Below are 18628 nucleotides of genomic sequence, written 5' to 3'. Positions count from 1 at the left end.
CCCCAATTTTCACATGGGGAAAATGACGCTTAGAGATGCCACGAACTGTGCTCAGAGTCACACAGCTGCTAAGCGGCAACGCTAGGTTTCAAACCCAGGTCTGCCTGATTGCAAGCCCGTGCTCCTTTTATTAGGTATAGCTCTGTGGGCTGGATGTTTGTGCCCCTCACCCCCAGATTCCTATGTTGGAAGCCATAACCCCCAATGTGATGGTATTTGGAGGAAGGCCTTTGGGAGGTAGTTAGGTTTAGATGAGGTCAGGAGGGTGCAATCCTCTTGATGAGATTAGTGTCCCTGTAAGAAGAGACCAGAGAGCTGGCTGGCGCTCTCTCCACCATGTGAGAACACAGCCAGCTGTCCCTCTGCAAACCAGCAGGAGGACCTTCACCAGACACCGAATCAGCCGGCATCTTGTTCTCGGACTTTCCAGCCTCCAGAGCTATGAGAAACAAAGTTTTGTTGTTTAAACCACCCAGCCTGGGGTATTTTGTTCTAGCAGAGCCAGAACTAAGACAGAAAGTGACACAGAAAAACCAAACCAAACCAAACAATGTGGGGGAAAGAATTCCCTATGGTCCCACCACCCCAACACACACACTATTAATACTTCAGTGTGTTTGCCACTGAGCTTTAAATAAAAACAGATTTCGAGGCCATCCCTACGTGCCTCTGGATTCAGCCAGAACAACCACAAGTGTAATGTAACTGCTACAGATGAAAACCCAGGATACATTTTTAACCAAAATGTTGCTCGTTGAAAAAAGATTTCCCAGTTCAGCTGATGACCTCCTGGACCTCAGCTGCACAGAGGGCACGAGGTGGGCCAGTGGTGCTGCCAGTGTGAGTCAGCAAGCTCGATGGCTGTAGGGCAAATGGCGAAGCTGGAGATATAAACGGAAAATGAATGCACATAGTACAAAAATGCAAGAATTCACTTCATCTCACATGGGTTCAGTACCACCAGCCTCAGTCACCAGCAGGGGAGTGAAACTGGAAAGAATACGGGGGAAAGTACAAGAAACAAACTGCCAGGAAGACTCCTGAGAGCTCACGGGGGTCAGCAGAGGAGACCCTCTCCAAGCCCTGGGAGGACGTTCTATCACGAGAGCACAGCTGGCACCTACAGGGACGATCTTAGTTGCACAGAAAGGACTGAGATGCTCACAAGCAACAACTAGCTGTGACACTCACCTGTTAACTGCCAGCATCCGGCTGTCCCTGGACGACCAGAACAACTCACAGACCTCCAGAAGCCCCCAAAGGTAACCCCCTAGGCAGCCTGCCCAGGTGGCGAGGTCCCCTCACGATTTCTCTTCCATCTGTGAGCAGAGAAGCCTAACAGACCTACCACATTCAACTGTCCTAAAGTTACAATAAACCACCCCACTCACACCAATGGACAGATCATCCAGACAGAAAATCAATAAGGAAACACAGGCCTTAAATGACACATTAGACCAGTTGGACTTAATTGGTATTCGTAGAACATTCCATCAGAAAGCAGCAGAATACACATTCTTCTCAAGTGCACATGGAGCATTCTCCAGGATAGACCACATGCTAGGCCACAAAGCAAGCCTTGGTAAATTTAAGAAAACTGAAATCATATCAAGCATCTTTTCCAACCACAACACTATGAGACTGGAAGTCAATCACAGGAAAAAAACCGTAAGAAACACAAACACGAGGAGGCTAAACAGTATTACTAAACAACCAATGGATCACTGAAGAAATCAAAGAGGAACTAAAAAAATACCTAGACACAAATGACAACAGAAACACTACAATCCAAAACCTATGGGATGCAGCAAAAGCACTTCTAAGAGGGAAGTTTATAGCAATACAATCTTACCTCTCAGGAAACAAAGAGAAAAATCTCAAACAACCTAACCTTACACCTAAGGCAACTAGAGAAAGAAGAACAAAACCCAAAGTTAGTGGAAGGAAAGAAATGATAAAGATCAGAGCAGAGGGCTTCCCTGGTGGCGCAGTGGTTGAGAGTCCGCCTGCACGATGCAAGGGATGCAGGTTCGGGCCCTGGTCCAGGAAGATCCCACATGCTGTGGAGCGGTGGGGCCCGTGAGCCATGGCTGCTGAGCCTGCGCGTCCGGAGCCTGTGCTCCGCAACAGGAGAGGCCACAACAGTGAGAGGCCTCCGTACAGCAAAAACAAAAGATCAGAGCAGAAATAAATGAAATAGAGATGAAGGAAACAATAGAAAAGATCAATGAAACTAAAAGCTGGTTCTTTGAAGAGATAAGCAAAATTCATAAAGCTTTAGCCAGATTCATCAAGAAAAAAAAGGGAGAGGGCTCAAATCAATAAAACTAGAAATGAAAAAAGTTATAACCGACACCACAGAAATACAAAGGATCCTAAGAGACTACTACAAGCAACTATATGCCAATAAAATGGACAACCTAGAAGAAACAGACAAATTCTTAGGTACAACCTTGTAAGACTGAACAAGGAAGAAGCAGAAAATATGAACAGACCAATCACAACTAATGAAATTGAAACTGTGATTAAAAAACTCCCAACAAACAAAAGTCCAGGACCAGATGGCTTCACAGGTGAATTCTATCAAACATTTAGAGAAGAGTTAACATCTATCCTTCTGAAACTATTCCAAAAAATTTCAGAGGAAGGAACACTCCCAAACTCATTCTATGAGGCCACCATCACCCTGATACCAAAACCAGACAAAGATATAACAAAAAAGGAAAATTACAGGCCAATATCACTGATGAACATAGATGCAAAAATCCTCAACAAAATACTAGCAAACTGAACCCAACAATACATTAAAAGGGTCATACACCATGATCAAGTGGGGTTTATCCCAGGGATGCAAGGATTCTTCAATATCCACAAATCAATCAGTGTGATAGACCACATTAACAAACTGAAGGATAAAAACCATATGATCATCAACAGATTCAGGAAAAGCTTTTGACAAAATTTGACACCTATTTATGATAAAAACTCTCCAGAAAGTGGGCACAGAGGGAACTTAGCTCAACATAATAAAGGCCATATAGGACAAACCCACAGTTAACATCATTCTTAACGGTGAAAAGCTGAAAAGCATTTCCTCTAAGATGAGGAATGAGACAAGGATGTCCACTCTGGCCACTTTTATTCAACATAGTTTTGGAAGTCCTAGCCATGGCAATCAAAGAAGAAAAAGAAATAAAAGGAATCGAAATTGGAATAGAAGTAAAACCATCACTGTCTGCAGATAGCATGATACTAAACATAGAAAATTCTGAACATGCTACCAAGAAACTACTAGAACTCATCAATGAATTCGGTAAAGTTGCAGGATACAAAATTACTACTCAGAAATCTCTTGCATTCCTATGTACTTACTACAAAAGATCAAAAAGAGAAATTAAGGAAACAATCCCATTTACCATCACATCAAAAAGAATAAAATACCTAGGAATAAACCTACCTGAGTAGGCAGAAAATCTGTACTCTGTAAACTATAGACACTGATGAAAGAAATCAAAGATGACATAAACAGGGGAATTCCCTGGGCAGTCCAGTGTTTCGGACTCCATGCTTTCACTGCAGAGGGCCTGGGTTCAATACCTTGTTGGGGAACTAACATCCCACAAGCCATGTGGCACAGTCACAAAAAAAAAAAAAAAAAACCATGCTCTTGGATTGGAAGAATATTGTCAAAATGACATACTACCCAAGGCAATCTACAGATTCAATGCAGTCCCTATCAAACTACCAATGGCATTTTTCACAGAACTGGAACAAAAAATTTTTTCATCTGTCTGGAAACACAAAAGACCTCAAATAGCCAAAGCAATCCTAAGAAAGAAAAAAGGAGCTGGAGGAATCAGACTCCCTGACTTCAGACTATACTACAAAGCTACAGTTATCATAACAGTATGGTACTGACACAAAAACACAAATATAGATCAATGGAACAGGAAAGAAATCCCAGAAATAAACCCCCACACCTATGCTCAGTTAATCCATGACAAAGGAGGCAAGAATAAACAATGGAGAAAAGAAAGGCTCTTCAATAAGTGGTGCTGGGAAAACTGGACAACTACATGTGAAAGAATGAAATTTGAATATTCTCTAACACCATACACAAAAATAAACTCAAAATGGATTAAAGACCTAAATGTAAGGCCAGATACCATAAAACTCTTAGAGGGGACTTGCGCAGTGGTCCAGTGGTAAAAAAAGCCACCTTACAATGCAGGGGGCGTGGGTTCGACCCCTGGTCAGGGAACTAAGATCCCACATGCCACGGGGCAGCTAAGCCCGCACGCCACAACTACTGAGCTCGTGTGCCTCAACTAGAGCCTGTGTGCCACAAACTACAGAGCCCACATGCTCTGGAGCCTGCGTGCCACAACTAGAGAGAAGTCTGCACACCACAAGGAAGAGCCCTTGCACTGCAACGAGAGATCCCACATGCCGCAACTAAGACCCAATACAGCCAAAAATAAAATAATAAATAAATCTTTAAAAAAATAATAAAACTCTTAGAGGAAAACATAGGCAGAAACACTCTGACATAAATCACGGCAATATCTTTTTGGATCTATTCCTGGAGTAATGAAAATAAAAACAAAATAAACAGATGGGACCTAATTAAACTTAAAAGCTCTTGCACAGCAAAGGAAACCATAAACAAAATAAAAATACAACCTACAAAATGGGAGAAAATATTTGTAAATGAAGTGACTGACAAGGGTTAATCTCCAAAATATACAAACACCTCATGCAGCTCTATATCAAAAAAACAACCCAATAAAAAAAATGGACAGAAAACCTAAATAGACATTTCTCCAAAGAATACATACAGATGGCCAAAAAGCACATGAAAAGATGCTTAACATCACTAATTACTAAAGAAATGCAAATCAAAACTAAAATGAGGTATCACCTCACACCAGTCATAATGGCCATCACCAAAAAGCTCACAAACAATAAATGCTGGAGAGGGTGTGGAGAAAAGGGAATCCTCCTGCACTGTTGGTGGGAATGTAAATTGATACAGCCACTATGGAGAACAGTATGGAGGTTCCTTAACAAACTAAAAACAGAACTACCATATGATCCAGCAATTCCACTCCTGGGCATATATCCAGAGAAAACCAAATCAGAAAGATACATGCACCCCAATGTTCACAGCAGCACGATTTACAATAGCCAGGACATGGAAGCAACCTAAATATCCATCAACAGAGGAATGGATAAAGAAGATGTGGTACATATATACAATGGAATATTACTCAGCCATAAAAAAGAATGAAATAATGCCATTTGCAGCAACACAGAGGGACCCAGAGATTATCATACTAAGTGAAGTCAGTCAGAGAAAGACAAATATCATATGATATCACTTATATGTGGAATCTTTAAAAAAATGATACAAATGAACTTATTTACAAAACAGAAACAGACTCACAGACTTTGAGAACTTATAGTTTCCAAAGGGGAAACATGGTGGGGGGGGATAAATCAGGAGTTTGGGATTAACATATGTAACATATATATAAAATGGATAATCAACAAGGATGTACTGAGCACAGGGAACTCTACTCAATATTCTTTAATAACCTATATGGGAAAAGAATCTGAAAAAGAATGGATATATGTATAACTGAATCACTTAGCTGTACACCTGAAACACAACATTGTAAATCAATTATATTCCAATATAAAATAAAAAATTTTTTAATGTTTTAGAAAAAGTGTTTTGAAACCATAAAAAAAGTTACAATGAACTAATAGTTATAGAAACTGAGGTCAAACGTTACTACAGGCAAACCTTGTTTTATTGCACTTCGCTTTATTACTCTTTGAAGATACTGCATTTTTAAAATTTCTTTTTCTTTTTTTTAAACACCTTTATTGGAGTACAACTGCTTTACAATGGTGTGTTAGTTTCTGCTTTATAACAAAGTTGAAGGTTTGTGGCAACCCTGAGTTATCAGAGGATGGTTAGCATTTTTTTAGCAATAAAGTATTTTTAAATTAAGGTAGGTACATTCATTTTGGGACATAACACTATTGCACAGACTACAGTATAGTGTGAACATAGCTTTATATGCACTGGGAAACCAAATAATTTGCAAGATGGTCTGGAACCGAACCTCAAATATTTGACGTGTGCCTGCATAAAGCCAAGGGCTGCCTACAATCCCGGTCCCGATTTCCTATCCCTGGTGGTCTGGCCTTGGTGCCTCAGGTGGATGTGAAGTGGGTGCCCAGGGCTGAGCCGGCCTGTTAACACAGCCGGGCCTCAGAAGAGCTGGCTTGGAGCAGGCCTGCTTTCAGGAACAAGACACCGCCTGCAGTGTGGCCTTCCTTTCGATTTTAAAGAATGATGTGTCAGACGGTCACCAGGAGAGCCAGCTCCACAACTGTACTGGCACGTGGCTTTCTAGGGTTGGGAAGTGCCCGACGCCATCCCTTCCATCCTTCCCCCTTCACTCCTACTTAAATTGTTTGTCAAAACCAAAGCTTAAAGGGTTTGTCTCTTGGCCAGTCTGCAGATCCATACTTGGCCTCCCTCCGGGACTCTGTCAACCTGCTGACAGGCCGTAGTCAATCAGGGTCATTGACCAGAGTTTGCCAATCTTGCTGGAACAAAGGTGGTATCGACAGATACGGACGGCTGTTTCATCCGAGAGGCGGTAACGCCTGAACGAACCCCAAGCATGCTGATACAGGGCAACCCAGGGCCAAGTCAGATCTGCAGTGGACTTTGGCTTTCTAATAAATGCTTTCACCTACCAGTGCATGAGATGAGGGACTTGGGCCCCAGGCTGTGCCAATAGTAGAAACTTTAGAACTGGATCTCAAATGGCAATCGGCACAGGATGGGATTTTGTAAGAATCAACTGTTTTGTCACCCACTCAACAAACGTGTTCCTAAACACTCCTGCTGTGTCAGGGCCCGTCCAGCCAAAGGTGAAAAGAGAGCACTACTCAGGGAGTGTTCAAACCGAGAATATTTACTGTATCACTGCAGAAATTCACAACAGGTGATCACAAGCAGTTCCTTTCCCTGCTTCTGTGTAATTATTAATCTTTTCTCTAGACCTGACCCCTACAAAGTACTCCAGAGCCCCGCCTGTGGTCTTGAGGGAAGAATGCTGGATTGGGGGTGCAGAAGACACGGGCTGCAGTCCCGGCTCTGTCACTTATTAGCCCAGTGATCTTCAGCGCGTCAGTATCTGTACCAGAGTCTCCCCATCTATAAAACGGATACCATCACCTGCCTGGATCCTCGCGCAGGACCACGGTGAGGGCTAAGAAAGCACGACACGCACGTCAGAGCTTCGTAAGCTCTCAGGCAGCGTTTGCTCACTGGTAATGAGCAGCCACTGTTCTGCAGGATGAAAAAGCTGCAGCCCCCCTCCTGTCCCCCAAGTTCAAAGAAGACGCGGGTGCTGGGTTAGGCCGAGTGAAAGAGGAAGCTTTCTTCACTGCAGGACCTGCTCCAGAATCTCCTGTGGTTGCTCCATTTCCCTGTCCTTCTCCAAGGATGCTGAAGGAGACCTCAACTCCAGGTCTCCTCAGCTAGGACGTCTCTCACTCCAGTGCAAAGAGCTACAGTCACTGCAGTGTCCTTCTTGTCTGTCTCTACCACGGGACACCACATTCTCCTGGTTTATCTTCTGCTTATTTCTTTACTTCCTCTTTTTCCTGACCCCTCCCTGCTGGAGGGTCCTAGGATCTGTGCTCAGTCCTATAAACACTGTCTCCCTGGGGGATCTCATCCAGTCCCAAGCCTTTAAAAAACAAGTTCCATCTATCAAGATGGGATGCCTGCTATAAATGGGCACATCTCCAGGCACCCCCAAAGACTTCAGTACACAAGGAACCTACTTTAGCCACGTGGGACCTGTATTTGCAATAGGGTCTTGAATTCCCACCAAAACAACAGGCAAGACTGCCCTCTGCAACCACGAAGCTGATAACAATAATTTTAAATGATTTAAAATAAATCAATGGGGACTTTCCCGATGGCACAGTGGTTAACCATCCACCCGCCAATGCAGGGGACACGGGTTTGAGCCCTGGTCGGGGAAGATTCCACATGCCACGGAGCAACTAAGCCCGTGTGCCACAACTACTGAGTCTGTGCACTAGAGCCCGCGAGCCACAGCTACTGAGCCTGCATGCTACAACTACTAAAGCCCACACGCCTAGAGCCTGTGCTCCGCAATGACAAGCCACCACAGTGAGAAGCCTGCGCACCGCAACGAAGAGCAGCCCCCACTCGCCGCAACTAGAGAAAGCCCGCATGCAGCAACAAAGACCCAATGCAGCCAAAAATAAAATATTTTTTTTAAAAAAGAGTGAAAACTTATAAAATAAATCAATGTTCAAAGGAGTAAACATCCCAGTGGTTTCCGAATTCCTTTTAGTCTCGGTATAATAAACACCCAAGGAATGACCAAATACACACCCAAGTCTGATGTTTGGGGCAGACTCGACCAATGAAACAGTAGGTTCACCTGCATCTTCTCAGATGCTCTGACCCTTCCTAAAATTCCAAGTTCTTCCTCAAACCTATTTGGCTCTTCCAATACCCTGCATTCTGCTGATGACGTGAAACCCAAAACTCGGGTCACAAGTTGCATCTATGGTTTAAGTTCTGCACTTCTGCCCAGAGAAGTGGCACCAACAGCAGCATTTGAAAAGCATCTTCCCCAAATATCATATGATATCACTTATATTTGGAATTTAATTTTTTAAAATGGCACAAGTGAACTTATTTACAAAACAAACAGACTCACAGATCTCGAAACCAAATTTCAGGTTACCAAAGGGGAAACATGGGGGGAGGGGATAAATTAGGAGATTGGGATGAACATAAACACACTACTCTAAATAAAGCAGATAACCAACAAGCACCTACTGTATAGCACAGAGAACTCTACTCAATATTCTGTAATAACCTCTATGGGAAAAGAATCTGAAAAAGAATGTGTATATATATATATATATATATGTGTAACTGATTCACTTTGCTGTACACCTGAAACTAACACAACATTGTAAATCAACTATACTCCAATTAAAAAAAAGAAAAATAATAAAAAAATAATTTTTTAAAGAAAGAAAGAAAAGCATCTTCCTGAAGAATGGAAGGAACGTGAGGGTGGTTGTTTCTACGCGGTGGATTATGGGCAACTCTCCTTTTGCATAACACATGTGTGTTTCCCCAGTTTTCTATGATGGCAACATATGACTTCTTAATCAAAGGAAGTCATTATTGTAAAAACAGAAATGTTCTTCTCCATAAGGTCTCATAAAAAGCTTGACTACACAAGTGTTGTTTCTCAAAGAGGTCTCAGTGACCTCAACTCACCTCAGCTTCGCCTGCTTTTCCAATCCAACCACTTTCCGTACCACCTGCTGGCAGAATCCGTAGCACATGAAGAGGACGGAGTTCTCGGCGATGTTGGCAATCAGCGCTGGGCTGGTCCCCTTGTAGAAGCCCCGGAAGCCCACCTGGGAGTAGGTCTTCAGGCAGCAGTCGGTGAGGCCCCTGTACAGGTCGGGGAACGTCTGCATCTTCACTTTCATGGTGTCGAAGGGCTGCCCGGTGAGTACACATGCTGTGCCCCCTGCAACCAGGACAGGAATCCTCGTCCAGCACCAGTCTACAGCCACGTGGTAGAGTGCGGCCTCGAGGACCCAGGGAGATGAGGGACAGGCAGCCCACCACAGGGCTTACCTCTGGGTCACTTCATTTTGACCTCCTCCCCCCTCCCCCGCCAACCCTTCCAGCTCAGTCCAATAAAACTTCTAGGGGTCCTTCATGAGTCTGGCACCCCGCTCCAGCCCTGAAGGAGCTCAGCTCGGTAGAGGAGAGGACGTGTGTTTGACAGTCAAAGCCACCGGATGTGAAGGTGTGATGTGTGTTCAGGAGCATCGGTCAGAGGGACCTGGGCTCAAAGCCTGACTCTGCTGTGGAATCCTGGCTAAGCGATGTGACCTCCGAGCCTCGATTCCCTATCGGGTTAACGTGAGGATTAGGATAAGGCTCTAACGTATTGGCTGCTACACCACAAGTGGCTCATTTACAGCGGTTAACTGTGTCTGTGTGTGCGTCCACATAAAGGAAGGGGAAGGGAAGAGTCTGGTGTTAATCACTCTTTTGCCTGATGCTCAGTGGTCCTAATGACTATCAGGGAAATAACAGAGGAATAGGCCACAGATAAAGAAAACAAAAGGTCTAATTAGTCCCTGAAGAGCTAAATGTTTGACCCTATGGGAAAACATCTTATTTGGACTCTACCAATTAATGATTTGTATTCAGACAGGAAATGGATTGAAACTTACCCCTGTTTAGCATAAATCATATATTTATATGCTTTTATACGACAAAAGCATTGAATTGCATTCAATTACTTGGATAAAAATTCTGAATGTAAGGGAAAGAATGAACTATTAAACCCTGTAATATCTCCAGACCCTGAACTGGGTCAGCATTTGGGGAACTGTCTGTCACTGGTGAATGCTTCCACCTCCCCTTGGGCCTGGGACGTCCCGTGCTTGTGTCAGGAAACAGCCACTGGATGAGGTTACTAAAACCTCAGCAAAATTGAAGAGAAGGCTTACATATTTCAGAAATGCAATTTCATAACTTAGACATAATACACAGTTACTCCAATGAAGTTGTGGAAAGTAGAAATGGAGGGAGGGCTGTTAAGAATAACTCCCAAGGGGCTTCCCTGGTGGCGCAGTGGTTGAGCGTCCGCCTGCCGATGCAGAGGACGTGGGTTCGTGCCCCGGTCCAGGAAGATCCCACATGCCCCGGAGCAGCTGGGCCCGTGAGCCATGGCCGCTGAGCCTGCGCGTCCGGAGCCTGTGCTCCGCAACAGGAGAGGCCACAACAGTGAGAGGCCCGTGTACCGCAAAAAAAAAAAATAATAACTCCCAATTAATTATTGGTAGATGGACATTTCCAAAGACTCTGAAAACTGATCTCTTAAGCAAGCACAAGTGTGATCTCCATGATCCTATCACCACTGTCCCTTTCTTCTAGGACAGCAATGACACATTTCTGCTTTGTTTTGCCACACTATCCCCAGTTCTGAATTAGTGGAATATAATTTAATAAGATGTTACCATAATTAGAGTTATTCTCTCCCAGGTACTGATGGGCTAGAATAAAATAAGATCCTACTTATGTCAAAAATAATCATTCCGGGCTTCCCTGGTGGCGCAGTGGTTGAGAGTCCGCCTGCCGATGCAGGGGACACGGGTTCATGCCGGGAGGATCCCACGTGCCGCGGAGCGGCTGGGCCCGTGAGCCATGGCCGCTGAGCCTGCGTGTCCGGAGCCTGTGCTCCACAATGGGAGAGGCCACAATAGTGAGAGGCCTGCGTATCACGCAAAAAAAAAAAAAAACCATTCCAAAAGAGGTGAATGTCAGAATTTTTTAACTGGGTTCATAATTTTGACAACCTAGATGCATTTTAACTCTATCACAACAGATCCTACAGTCTATCTTTGATAGAGTGACTGAAGGATATAAAATTCCAAAAGCTGAGCATCCCTCATGGGGTAAAATGCCCTTTTGTTGCAGACACACAGACTGAGCCCAGGCATTCATGGGAAGGTAAGAGGATGCCAAGGGCAAGCAAGTGGGTCCAATGTTGCCAAAGTCAGCAGCCTCTGCAGTATGGCGTTGGGGGAGTGGGGGGTGGTGAAGGGGTCGGGGATGGTGCACAGGGCCTGGGGGGGCTTGATTCCACGGCAGGGTGAGGGGCTGACCCAAAGGCATTCAGCGCGTAAGAGGCCGTGGGGCGGAATCCAGGCAGCCCTTGGTTCCCCTGCTCCTTGTCGTCTCTGACCTGGGAGCACCCTCGCCTGAACTTATCAGTGTCTGCAGACTTCCTCATGAGCCTACTTTGGCCGATTTCTGGTTCATGGAAAAATACTTTGATCTTCCCTGAACCCATGATTTCCTTTTTACAATTAAGAAGACGACAGGGGACTTCCCTGGTGGCACAGTGATTAAGACTCCACGCTCCCGGGCTTCCCTGGTGGCGCAGTGGTTGAGAGTCCGCCTGCCGATGCCGGGGACACAGGTTCGTGCCCCGGTCCAGGAAGACCCCACATGCCGCGGAGCGGCTGGGCCCGTGAGCCATGGCCGCTGAGCCTGCGCGTCCGGAGCCTGTGCTCCGCAGCAGGAGAGGCCGCAACAGTGAGAGGCCCGCATACCGCAAAAAAAAAAAGACTCCATGCTTCTAACGCAGGGACCCCGGGTTCGATCCCTGGTCCAGGAACTAGATCCAACATACACGCTGCAACTAAGAGTTTGCATGCCACAACTAAGGAGCCCGTGAGCCACAACTAAGACCCGATGCAACCAAATAAATAAATATTAAAAAAAAAAAAAAAGACGACGACAGGATGATAGAAGGCAGCTCTGACTACTCTTGATCTGTTGACCCAGGAGGTCCCACCAGATAAAAGGACAATGGGCAACGGGCTCCTCTGGCCTCTTCACTCCAAGGAGCGGTGACCCAATGTAAGAACCGGTGAGGGAGGCAAGGGTAAGCCAGGGTCTGCATCTGGGAAGTATGGGCATTCCAGCGCTCCTCCAGCCCTAGAATCATCCAGGAATCTGGAGAACCAAGTAACCACCCAGGCACTTCCAAGTCTGTTGCTTGCCTCAGGCTGAATAAAGGTGACCTTTCTAAAGAGTGGCCTGCGGTGGCAGGTGCTGCCCAGAACTCGATGGTGCCTAGTGGGGCCAGAGTCCGCCCCAGCACTCGCCCCGCCCACCACTCCCCCGCCAATCCTGGGGCCCCTCCTTTCAGGGCTTTAAGACTCAGTCAAAAGTCAGCCTGATTTAACAATGACATTTCTAAGGGTATCCTTTCTCTCGCCCAGCAGTTGCAAGGACAGTAACTGGGATTTCCCTGGAGAGATGGCACTGTGTTATTTTTGCACTCTAAGGCCTCTGAAGACTGCCAGGCTTGGGGTGGAATCCGGCATACCCCAGCCACATGGCAATGGACGAGTGGCTTCAGCTCTGAGCTGTGATATGTTCCAGCTGTCACCCGGGGACACTCCCACACCATACCCCTGACTCATAGCTCTAATACAGCGGGAACTACTCTACCTTCTGCTGTGTTTACAACACAGTATTACACCTGTATTAAGTGGATTCATTCCAGGGTTAAGGCATGTTGCTTCTGGAGCTACAAAGGCAATGTCTTCACCAGAGCTCACTTGCAGAAGGTATTTGAGGAACAAAGGAGGGGTTTTCTCTGGGATTACCTGCGGCCCCCGCCGTAAGGTCAATGGCAGCTTGGATGGCAGGATTGGATTTCATGTTTGCCCACTCCTCTGCTGGGCTCTGCGGAGGGCAACTCTCACGAGCTTACAATGGGCACCTCATATCCCTAGAAGGAGGCAAGAGTTCACCATCAGTCGGGCCTCTGCAGCCCCCCTTTCTCTAGGCCTGCTGCCTAGCTACTGGACTTGAACTTCAGGGAACCAGGAAACTGTCTCTACGTTGCTCCAAAGGAGGGGGCTCGAGCTGTCAGAGTAGCTTAGTGATCAGCCTCCCCTTCTCCCTGCCCACCACCTCCCCATGAAAAGCACACAGATCAAAAACCTTGCTCACGTATCACTGCTACAGCCACAGGTGAGGGCACTTCAACCAACCTTTCTGAAACCCTCAAGAAACGAATGCCAATAAGCAAGCCAACCGCACATCCCAAGCCCCATCAAACCAGTTTTTCAGAGGCCTAAGTTAAACCATCAATCCACTGGGCTCTGTTCCAAATTCAGACAGCGGCCTGAGACCCTAAGAGAAGGTCACAAAACAGTAGCTCTGGAAAGGAATGGGTTAGGAGCTCGGCCAAGTGACACATGCCTGGGTCTGAATGCTTGCTCTGCCACTGGTATGGTGGCCCTTTGGGCCCCTAAAGCTAGAGGTCCCCGTCTATACAAGGTAAAAAATAAAAGTACTATCACTATAATACGAGGGCAATGAAACAGCCACATCGGACAAATACGATGATGAACTGTGAACACACACCACGAGTTCTTAGAACAACTACAAAGCACAGCACCAAACATTACTATCATCATAGGCCTCCCAGAACTTCTCAACCATAAAACGTGCACACGAATCACCTGGGGACCTTGTTAAAAGGCCGATTCTGATGTGATTGGCTTCAAATGGGACCAGAAATGCTGCCTGCCTTCACCTGCTCCCAGGTGAAGTTGATAATGCCTGGCTATTAACCATACTTTGAGAAGCAACCCCTGGGTCCATTGCGCCCCTAATTTGCTTGATAAGAATCACCTGGGACACTTGTTAAACATTCCAATAACCAGGCTGTTCTCCTGGAAATGTTGATTCAGTAGGTTTGAGCTGGAGCCTAGAAGTTTGGGAAAACCAGAGTCTACTCCTCTACTTTAGACAAAAAGCAACCATTGGCAAGGCATGGACTTAATTAATATTGACTAGAAAAGGAGAGGTGCTTCATTCACATAGAATAGATTAAAATAACCAATACAGAAACCAATTCTGTATGATTTTCAAGCTATGTCACTGACTTACACCTGAATAACAAGGAATGCTTTTTATCCATCATACTGAAGACCTGTGTGATCCCAGTCAGGACACCTCTCAGAGGAGGGGGTGGGCAGGCTGGATGACCAATGAATACCAACAGCTTCCTCATCAGCAGCGGAGAATAATTTTAGCCAAGAAGTTTTTTAACCACTTGAAGCATATCGTCAATGACTAGACACCAAGAATCTTTACAAAAAATGTGAAAACCAGCAACAACACAAGAACACTACTTAATAAAGCAACTAAAATTAGACACATACAATTAGATGTACAAAACACTGACTTTATGTTACTGATAGACCTTGGAGAGGCAGTACCAATTACTAAGGTTGATAAGACGGTGACCATCCAGTATCCAGAGAAGGGTATCAGGGTCCTAACCCAATCTGTTCCTTTTCCAGATGGAAAACTGAGTCCAGAGGAAGACAAGGACTCGTCCAAGGTCATACAACAAGTCCGTGGCAGAGACAGGATTCAACTCAAGTCTTGCCTTTTGGGTCTGTTCCTATCAAGCAGGGTATTCCCACCTGGCCAAGAAGAGAAAACAAAACACCCAACCCTGCATTTTAGAGGAAAATGGAGACAAGCGGGGAAAGGAGTCACAGACAGGGCACATCCAACGCAGCTCATTCCCTTGGGGGGTGGACATTGCTTTCTTAGAAGAGGCACAGCAGATAATACTGTGTCATCAATGCGAATTCAACCCTTTTAGATTCCACCCTTTTAGGCAAGTCAAACAAACACATCAACTCCTACAAATTACTTGTAGAATTATTAGAACAGTTAACAGTCCTAACAGATTAACTCAGAAGGGGCATCTGTTTCAAATTACGCGTAGCTTTGGCTTGAAGGAGGCATGGGGCGTGGAGGCAGCCAGACTGATCAACTTGAGTTAATTAAACTGATTCGTGAGCCTTCGGTACCAACTGGAAGAGAAAAACGGAATCCTTTCAGCGTCCCTTTACCTTTCCTTCAAACTACACCGTAGTCAAACTCCAAAAGAAACAACGCAGACCATGTATCTTTTTCATTCCTTCGAGAAATTAACTTCTCGTGTGGGAGAATCCGAGGAGGCCGCATTCCCCACTAGGTAACACGAATTGCTCCGGGAAGATTCGAGCTTCAAGGCCGAAGCTGGCGCCCGCCATCCGAGCGCCCAGAGCTGGTGGGGCCCACGGGCGCTGGGATGCAAACCAGTCTCGCCGCTCAGCAGCTGGCTCGGGAGCTCCTGCTCCGGGGCTCGGGATCCCGATCCGCACAAGGGTCAGCTTAGGGAGACGACTTCCAACTTTGTTGTCTTCCCGGCCCTAAACGTTCGCTGACTCTGCCACAACAACCTGCGAGGGTCTCTCATCCATAAGCGCCTCCGCCCTCCCTGCCTGGCGCGGAGCCGGCGTGACACTACGACCGGGCAAATGAGGGCAACCTTTCCCGGGACGTGACCACCGCGCGCAGGAGGCGGCGGGGCCCGAGTCTCCATGGAATCCCAGGCAAAGCGCGGGAAGGCGGCGCCCGCGGGTCCCCGGGCACGTGTGCGGCGCGGCGGGCCCGGGACCCCGGATCTCCACCCCGCCTCCCGGGAGGGTCACGCCGCCCGGGCGCGGAGGCCGGCCGGCCGGCCGGCCCGCCCGCTCCCTCTCCCTCCCCCTCCTCCCGGCCGGTTCCCTGCAGCCCGCGAGCGTCCGGCTGGGCTGCGCTCACCGCCGCGCCGACTGGCCACGTCCTACTCGCGCTCCGCCGCCCGCTCTCGACTCTGGCTCGGCGGCGGGGGCGGCCGCTTAACACCCACGTCGGCTACCGGCCGGCCCTCCGCCCCGCCTCCCGCGCCAGACTGCCGCCGGCGGGCGGCCCCGCGGGCTCAGGAGCGCCCCCTGCGGCCGGGACGGGCTGCGCTGGGGCTGGGGCTGGGGCTGGGGCTGGGGCTGGGGCCGGGGCCGGGGCCGGGGCCGGGGCCGGGGCGCCTCCCGCCCGCCCGCCGGGGAAGCGGAAGTCGGCGCGGTGCGGCGGCGCGCTCGGGCCGGGGGGCGCGCCGGGAGCGGGAGGGGCTGGCGGGGCCGGGGGGAGGGCTGGGAGCCGCGGCCTCCACGTCGCTTTCCTGCAGTTCGATTCCCGGAGGCCCTCGGTGAGCTCGTCTCTAGTTCGACCTCAGGCGGGGCGGGGGCGGGGGCGGGGGGGGTCCGGAGTGAGGACGAGGGACTGAGGTCTTCAGGCTGATTAGCTTTGCAGGGACTCGGGGCTCAAGGCTTTAATTTTATGTTATAATTGAGTGCGAAAGTACTGGAAAGGTAGTGATGAAAAATAAATTTGATTATTGCTGGTAAAAACAAAACCCCAAACATTTCCCATTCCGCCCTCCGCGAGGACATCCATCTCCACCGATGACATTTCGGAAACCACACCCACCAATGAAAACTGTAACTCTAAATGTCCTTTTAGTTTCCAGTGAATTATAGGCTAGTTCTATGGTTGTCTGGAATTTTATTAGAAAGCACAATTCGGGGAGTCTGTTGTGCACCGGGAGTAAAGGAATTTTCTCTAGTGCCCCAGGCAAGACCCGCACAGCTGTAAGTGTCTTGGTCTATTACTGACAGCTGCTCGGTGTTAACAGCCGCGGCCTTCGGAGTGCTTTGGTTCAAACCTCATGGATTTTCCTTTTCTACACCGTGTTTTCTTCCTTAAACCGTGCTGTCGTTTTCTTTTACAATTTTCTGCCCTGTTTGGATGTGGTGTTAGACTACGGCCAATGTAACTTCAGTGATTTCGGGTGAGGACCAGTGACAAATATTTGAGGTGACTTGTGTTAGTCCTTAAACACGGGTGCCAAGCTGAATAGACCTTGGGGGAGGGGGGACAGGGGGAGGTGCTGTGAAGGTTCAGAGCTCCTGATAAACAAGGGCCCTCCTCAACCCAGCCCAAGACCGTCTTCTGCTGCGCTTTAGAACTCAAGCTTCCGGAACATAATTTAATTACAGAAGCAAGCCAGGGCGTTTGAGTGACTTGCCCAAAGTGACATGTAACTTAACAAGTGGGAAGCAGATCAGGACAGAACCTATGGTATAACGTCCTATAGGACTAGGACTTTCAGTATCACCTGGCTTTTGCAAACCAGAAAGATGAGGCCCAAAGGAGCTAATTAGGACAGGCTTAGATCTCCTATTACAGATTAGAAAGAGCTGGACTTGGAGCCAGGCCACTTGTGTTAAAATCTCTGTGAACTTTAGTGAGTCATTTAACCCTTTTAAACCCCAGCCATCAGGTAACAGTATCTTGGCCTCCTGTGCACCCCACTGCTGTGGGAGCCTTGGGGGCAATCCATCATGGGGGCAGGGGAGGGCACTGCTACTCCAGATCTGGGTCTCCCTGAGGCATCAGCTCCCCCATGATACTTTGTCCTTTCTGGCTTTAGCACCTTCCTCTCCTACCCTCACAAGGGCTGTCCCAAACTCTCATCACTCTCCCCAAGCCTTTTACATTTCTTCTCTCCCTCGCCTCCCCTAAACAACCCTCAGCCTCACTTCTGTAAACTAAGAAGCAATTAGGAAGCTTCTGTGCAACTCTTTAACCCCTAATCTGCAAAGTTGCCTTTTTGCACAAACTTTCTTCTCTGCCTGCTGTCTTGCTTGCTGTACCCCATGGCTGGCAATGATGCTGGTGAAGAAACTGAGGCTTAAAGAGGTCAAGTGACTTGCCCGATGTGCTGGTTAATGATACTAGAAGGAGAAATCATTTCACCACTTGAAGCTTTTGGGCCCTGATACCATGTGGGTGTGTTTTAACGAAGTGTTAATTGGAGTGGCAGATAATTCGAAAACAAATTACTAAGGGGGGAGCTGGGACTCAACCAAGTTCGTGTTGTTAACTGGTACACTGTACATTAATACCTCCCAGAAGGCTTCCTCTTAAAAGCAAGAGGGTTGCAGGAACCAGAAGTTCTTTCTCCTGGAATAGATCTCCCTCCATAATATTTTATAAAATAACCTCAACTGCTTAAAATCCTTCACAGCAGGGGCCCTATCTGCTATCTTT

The 18628-nt window shown here is 47.3% G+C and overlaps 1 protein-coding gene across 9 annotated transcripts in view; it reads right to left on the bottom strand.

Moving 5' to 3' along the window:
• The window catches only part of SLC25A15 (solute carrier family 25 member 15), a 39100-nt gene extending 22628 nt beyond the window's left edge, over window positions 1–16472 (bottom strand). For 2 of the 9 annotated variants that reach the window (XR_004346637.1, XR_004346636.1), the window contains exons 1-3: window positions 16304–16452; window positions 13294–13418; window positions 9365–9623 (exon numbers count right to left, since the gene is read on the bottom strand). Coding sequence is in view for 3 of the 9 variants with exons in the window: in XM_032610940.1 (XP_032466831.1) it covers window positions 9365–9623; window positions 13294–13348 (314 nt within the window). In the remaining 6 variants the exon portion in view is untranslated. Of the gene's footprint in view, window positions 1–9364; window positions 9624–13293; window positions 13419–15567; window positions 16212–16303 lie in introns of those variants that run through there. The other 7 variants (XR_004346638.1, XM_032610939.1, XR_004346639.1 and 4 more) reach the window with 6 other exon arrangements.
• Window positions 16473–18628: the final 2156 nt, after the last annotated feature.

The sequence above is a fragment of the Phocoena sinus genome, chromosome 18 (assembly GCF_008692025.1).
Source record: "Phocoena sinus isolate mPhoSin1 chromosome 18, mPhoSin1.pri, whole genome shotgun sequence".
Classification (NCBI taxonomy): domain Eukaryota; kingdom Metazoa; phylum Chordata; class Mammalia; order Artiodactyla; family Phocoenidae; genus Phocoena; species Phocoena sinus.
The sequence above is the reverse complement of the archived record's forward strand: the minus strand, read 5'-3'. Positions and strand labels throughout refer to the sequence as shown.